Here is a 6045-nt window from a genome sequence, read left to right as displayed (position 1 = left end):
ATTCACAGCCAACACCATCTTCCCTAAGAGACATTAAAAGTTTTTTTCCCCTGCAATTCCAAAAGTCTACCCTCCCCCTCAAGTGTACACAGTGCTTACACTCCATTATGTTAAAACTACTTTCCCCCACGATAAAGACTATTACAGTTTGATCAAAACACGCCCCAGTGTCGTTCCATGGAAAACACAGACTTGACGCGTAGATGTCCAAAGTGGAAAACCGGAGTGTGACGATGGCCTTTTTTTGTCCTTCGATACCTGAGAAGTTTGGCAGCCACTATGGGCCCACTCCGAAGTCCGAACCACTGGTCCCCCGCCCACCCAAGCAGGTTTCTGACAAGATGGCTGAGCTTCTGGAAGACATTAAATCAACAAACCATCTCTTTTTCAGCCCCCCAGAGAGAGAGAGAGAGGTGGGGGGTGACGTCACCACCACCAACCCCAAACTGTAGAGGTGAGGTGGACCACCGTGGGAGTGTGAGGTGGACTTTAAAGGTGAGGTGGACCACCGTGGGAGTGTGAGGTGGACTTTAAAGGTGAGGTGGACCACCGCGGGAGTGTGACGTCAGCGTGTCGTCTTCCTGTACAGAGCGATGGCGGCCAGCGCGGCGACCAATGACACCACGGCCACCGTCCTCCACTGAGAGATGCCGCTGACCACGCCCCCCTGAAGGAACACACAACCGAACAAGGGACACACGGTCAGCTTTCAAAACGTACAGATTACACACTAGAGTGACTAGACCCTATAGATAGAGCGTCGCAGTCCCGCCCCCTTTCATGACGACGCCAGGCCCAGGAAATTAATCCCAATGCATTTCTCCCCATAGACATTTCATAAAGTATTTATTTAAAGACCTTTTAATCGTTGTACGAAGCCAACTCTTGTCATGACCAAAAATTATAATTACAAAGAAGAAAAACAACAAAATTGTTGTAACCTGCCGTTTGTCATGATTTGTCACGACAAGAGTTGGCTTTGTCCGCGGCGTAAACGTCTTTAAATAAATACTTTCCGAAAAGTCTATGAGGAAAATGAACGGGGATTTATTTTCCGGGTCTCTCGAGGGGGGCGGGACTGCGACGCTCTATAAACACACTCTTACAAGGTGTATTCGTTTCATGTAATTAAGTTGCCACAAAAACAGTTTGTCATTTGTACTTTTATTTACAGTTTTTTGACTGTTTTGGGCTGTGCCCAGCTTTGTGTGTCTGTGTCTACCCCATAGTGATGATTTGATTGGCTGAGCACGGAACGTGATGATGTATGCGAGTTTGGCATTAGTACGCCGTCCACACAGAACGTGAATATTACACAGCGATAAAGTGACACCATCTTCATTTGGAATAATTGATTTGGTCTTTAAGAAGTGAAACGGTAACATGTTTTTAAGCAGGAGGACCCAACTCACCCATCCTCCCTGCTGGATGAGCCAGGAGTACAGCTTCTCTCTGATGAACTGCAGCACCCAGCTGATGACGATCCTGATGTTCTCCAGATGGTTGGAGGTCAGCGCCTTGTGGAAGAACAGAACAAAGTGGGGTCACTAACAACTTTAGCAAACAATTCATTCCTTAAAAAAAACAAGGTCTACAGCAATGGTTGCGCTTCGTTCACTTCACACACACAAAAAAGAAGTCTGTCCCCGTAACAAAACTAGACCCCTGGGAGATGGACGGAGATGGAAATGGTGGAGCGCCATACCTAACATCAGCTGCCAACACACCAAGGCAAGCGCTCTACCGACTGAGCTACCCAGACACAACACTACATATCATTTATATTCGTGTCGGGGTTCCATTGTGTCACGTTGCTATTGCATTATAATCTCGGTCGGGTGGAAACATGAAGGGCTGTATTTTGCTTAAGTACCAGGTCTTATTCCCTAACTTGAGTAAACTAAAGACCTGGAGGCGTGGTCAATGCTCTTTGGCCACTCAGAATAGCTAAATGGCAGGATACTTTTCAGGATTCACATGGAATCAGTGAGAGCTCTGAGCTGCTTCACATACAGAGCATTTAATACACCATACCTTGTAGATGAGCCTGTAGGCCAGGTGGAACAGAGCGACCACGCGACCCCAGTTGATGCCGTCAGTGAAGAAGTCTCTTGCCACAGACATGAAGACCTCCTGGGCACAGTTTCCGTGCTGTAGTGCCTGGCCGATCAGCCTGTCGGTTAAAACGGTAGACACACATCATTGTCGTCATCAGCAGGCCAACAACCAACATTATACAACAGGTCGTTTCGAGGAAGCAATCTGATTGGTTGAAACATCCCTCTAGCCGTGGTTCAAGCGAGCAACAACACTCCACGCCTAATCAAAACAAAGAATTCAGCTGCTCTGTTCTCCCAGTGCTAGTTTATTGCGATTCGTGTTCGTACTAGTGACTACATCTGTCATTAAATAAATGTGTTTTTTCTTCTTTCTTAGTTTTAAGGGTAACTGTTGTATAATTGCAATATTACGCGAGAGGGGGTGGTTTAACGTAATTAATGCATGTCTGCGATGCTGCAGGAACGAGTAAATTGATTAGAAAGAACACTTTAACTACAGCGGTATGCTAGTGGTGAGTCTAGTGTGTCCGACTCCAAACACACTGCGTCAATAGGAGTCGCTCTAGCCCCTCCCAACGGGACGTGAGAAGAAGCACATCCTTACTGTTCCAGCTCAGCGTTCCTGTTCATCTCGTCGGCGATCTTCAGCAGCTGTTCCACCACCTCTTTGATGTGGGGATCCTCCTGCTCGTCACGTCTCCCCCCCAGGTCCTCGGACGAAACCCGTCTGGCGGGGTCGTCAGCGGCCAGTCGTTCCATCACGTATCTGCATCACAGGGGGGGGCGGGAAGGGAAGGGACAAACATTGACTGAGGTTAGATGCACAATATGGAAAAGTATGTTTTTGTTTAATCTGAGTTCCCAGAAGTTTTATTTTTCGCCACTAGGCGGGCGAGAAAAAAGGAACTTCTGGGAAAAAAGGAACGTATCCCTGTGAGGGAAGTACGTTGCGCTCAGAATCTGAGCGGACACTCCCCTTTCCGGTCTGAAGCACTGTGCATACCATGAAAATAGTCTGAAGGGAATCCAATTCCAAATTGAATTGTAGTAGGCCACCACCGCTCAAGGAGCAATTGTTTCCCTTCCGTCTTATTTAGATGTAGCGCCCACTCCATGGAGCCCCTGTCTTTTGATCCGCATTTCATTTGAAACGCAACGCACTGGGCCACGCCCCTGCTGCACAGGATCTGAGGCCAATTTTCCTAGACTAGTTTTTGTTAGACCTCGTAGCGTGCCACTCGGTGGCATCGCTATGAGCTTGTAGATCTGCTATTTTTCGATAGCTAAAGTATAACATGACGCTTAGTTAAAACACCAAAAGGGGTTATATATACTCAATTTTGTCAACAAATGCCACCCTTTTCAGGTGGTTATGGCAAAATGTTTAAACTGACTTACCCTCGGAGTATAACTGCTCCTTGCTCCATGATCGGGTCATCAACAACATCTGGAACATGGAAAGGAGAGGTTTAATTTAGGTAATTCCTTTTATATTGAGACACCAAACCTAACCCAATATTTCGTAACGTGACTTTCCCTCAACCTCCTTGGTATATCTTTACTTACTGAAAACAAGACATGATGCTTTGGTCAAAGTTCAATAAGGAAGATCTTCTCTCTCTCATGCTTTGATTTCAGGTTTTATTTTCATTTTCATTTTCATAGGGGAACAGTGGATTTATCTTTACTTCGCCCATGCTGTCAAAATCACAATTCTAAGCAGAAACACTCTACTATTTTTGGTGCTGCTATCCTTTTAGACAAAGTGTTTGACTGTACTCTGATGCTGTTTGCATTTCTGTTTAACAAAGTATTCAATGAATAATTAAATTGTACATCTGCTATTTGGAAACGTTTGACAAAAATAAAAAATAAACCACTGAACCACGGACCTTGATTTGATCTTATTGCTCAGAAGATAGTAGAAACAGACAGACAGAGCACTAAATTACTTCCCAACTGTAATTACAGGCCGTCTAAAATTAGAGTGAGTATGAACTTAGGGGAGTAAGTATATGTTTAGAAAAAGAAAAAACAAATACATGCATTGTATATCAGTCAAAGAGATAAACTTGTGGAATTGTGTCCCACATCTCACAGCTTGTACCCGCATGAGTGACACATTAACCACTCCTGCTTATTGATATTTTATGATTATTGATTTAAGAGTTTCCCTTTTAATTTAATTTGAATGGCTTATTGGTATGGAACTGAAATAAATGACCACTAAGCCAACTGTTACTACCGCTACTTGATTACTGATTAGTATAATGATTGAAACATTAAACTAAAAAGGGACACTTTTCTTCTAGTCACGTGCAAAGTACCAGACTGGAAACTTTGCCAGACAGGTGGTTTCCAGTAAACACCTCATGACATCACCTCACCTGCGATGATTTTCAGTTTCAGATATCCTGCTAGTTGACATCTCATAGCCCACACGGAAGAGCAGTACAGACTCTTTGGTTTGTTTTTATATCTCAGATAACTTGGCTTGGTGTGATGATAGGAACTGATATTGAACACTTGAAAACCTAGGTTAACCCTAACATTAAGTCTTTCTTAACTCTAAAATATCGAGGGTTTTTAACAGGTTAAATGTCTGCAAATAGCCTACTTAAAAAGGTTATCCTTGAAAAACAAAGAAAAGGACCCGACCGAAACGTTGACACAATAAAGAGCAACATCTTTGGCAAGTTTCTGACAGTGTGCGGGACGTTTTCTTTGTTTTTCAAGGATAACCTTTTTAAGTACCTATGCTTTATTGCTTATGCTTTATTGCCCACCTGTCACTAGCCTTCTGAGGTGTGCATCAGCCTTTTGCTTAAAAAAAAATGCAAATAGCCTACAACATATGAATAGAAAAGATAATGTATAAACAAATGACATTAATTAACACAACACTGATGATAGATAGTGCTGTCAGTCAAGCAAGTCTATGAAGCCATCTATGAAAACGTAACACAATTGTATAACAAAATAATATGTAGTGGGGGTCCCTCATTGCTTCATCTCTCTCAGCTAAAGGTTCCTTGACCTGAAAAAGGTGTTAAGACCTCTGCCGTAGCTGGTTGTTAAATGACATCACAAAGCCGTTTCCTTGGTATCTAATCTATTCTACATTCCAGAGCTGATCCAAACCAACCAGAAACCCCCAGCTGTGATCCAACGATCACGTCACCGGGCATTCCCACCCCTGTGTTTTGTTTGGTCTTTCCATGATTTCAATGGTGTCTCTCTCGTCAATGTTCTAATATTTAATACAAATAACATAGTATCTAAACATGTTTCCCCGTCTAATTCCCAAGCATTGTCTATCTTTATGCTATCATGCGTGTATAGTTAGTCAAACAATACAAGACTATAGAGCTCATATTAGCCAGGCTTCACTAGGCCTTTAGGTTTAACTTTGAGTCGGTTTTTAAAACACAAGTATCGGGTTTAAAGCGATAGATAAAATGGTTGTTTTACACAGCGTGTATCCTGCAGAGCCTCCACATCCACTATACAAGTCTCAAATTGCATTATTTTATCGTAAAAAAATAACAACAAACTAGGTCACCAAAGTTTGCTCCTCCACAGGCACCGCCGGGACATTCCTCTTCACCTCCTCCCGTTTTCTCCTCTGCTCCTCCGGCGTTGCCGTCTGCCATGGCCCCGATCAGATCACCTCTTCTCGCCAGCAGACAGTTAGTGGCGCAAGCCTCAACTAATCTACAAACTATACAGTTATTACTTATTCAAACAGAGAAATGTTATATGGTGGTCTTGTAAGAAATCGGCACAGGCAGGCGGATCCTCGGCTAAAAGTTTTGTGACTGAAGAAGAACGAGGAAGTGCAGTGCAACATGCAGACAGACCGCCTCCAGGCGGGGTGCTCACTGCTCTGCACTGATTCTGAACGGCCACGAGATGTCGCTGCCGTTCCAACAACAACAGCAACAAGTGCTGCTGCTATGCAGGCCAACCCGGATTCGGCTCAAAA

The 6045-nt window shown here is 43.9% G+C and overlaps 1 protein-coding gene across 2 annotated transcripts; it reads right to left on the bottom strand.

The window, feature by feature from the left end:
• Window positions 1-493: 493 nt before the first annotated feature.
• LOC308316745 (apoptosis regulator BAX) lies at window positions 494-5873 on the bottom strand. 2 transcript variants are annotated; one of them, XM_080765496.1, is made up of 6 exons: window positions 5611-5873; window positions 3459-3507; window positions 2665-2826; window positions 2035-2173; window positions 1413-1517; window positions 494-667 (listed from the first exon to the last, which is right to left on the bottom strand). In XM_080765496.1, the coding sequence occupies exons 1-6, from the start codon at window positions 5711-5713 to the stop codon at window positions 566-568; spliced, it is 660 nt and encodes a 219-aa protein (XP_080621622.1). In that variant the 5' UTR covers window positions 5714-5873; the 3' UTR covers window positions 494-565. The 2 variants fall into 2 exon arrangements, with proteins under 2 accessions (XP_080621622.1, XP_080621623.1); XM_080765497.1 differs by having other exon boundaries at window positions 5623-5873.
• Window positions 5874-6045: the final 172 nt, after the last annotated feature.

The sequence above is a fragment of the Protomyctophum bolini genome, assembly GCF_963924005.1.
Source record: "Protomyctophum bolini genome assembly, chromosome: 1".
Taxonomy (NCBI): domain Eukaryota; kingdom Metazoa; phylum Chordata; class Actinopteri; order Myctophiformes; family Myctophidae; genus Protomyctophum; species Protomyctophum bolini.
The sequence above is the reverse complement of the archived record's forward strand: the minus strand, read 5'-3'. Positions and strand labels throughout refer to the sequence as shown.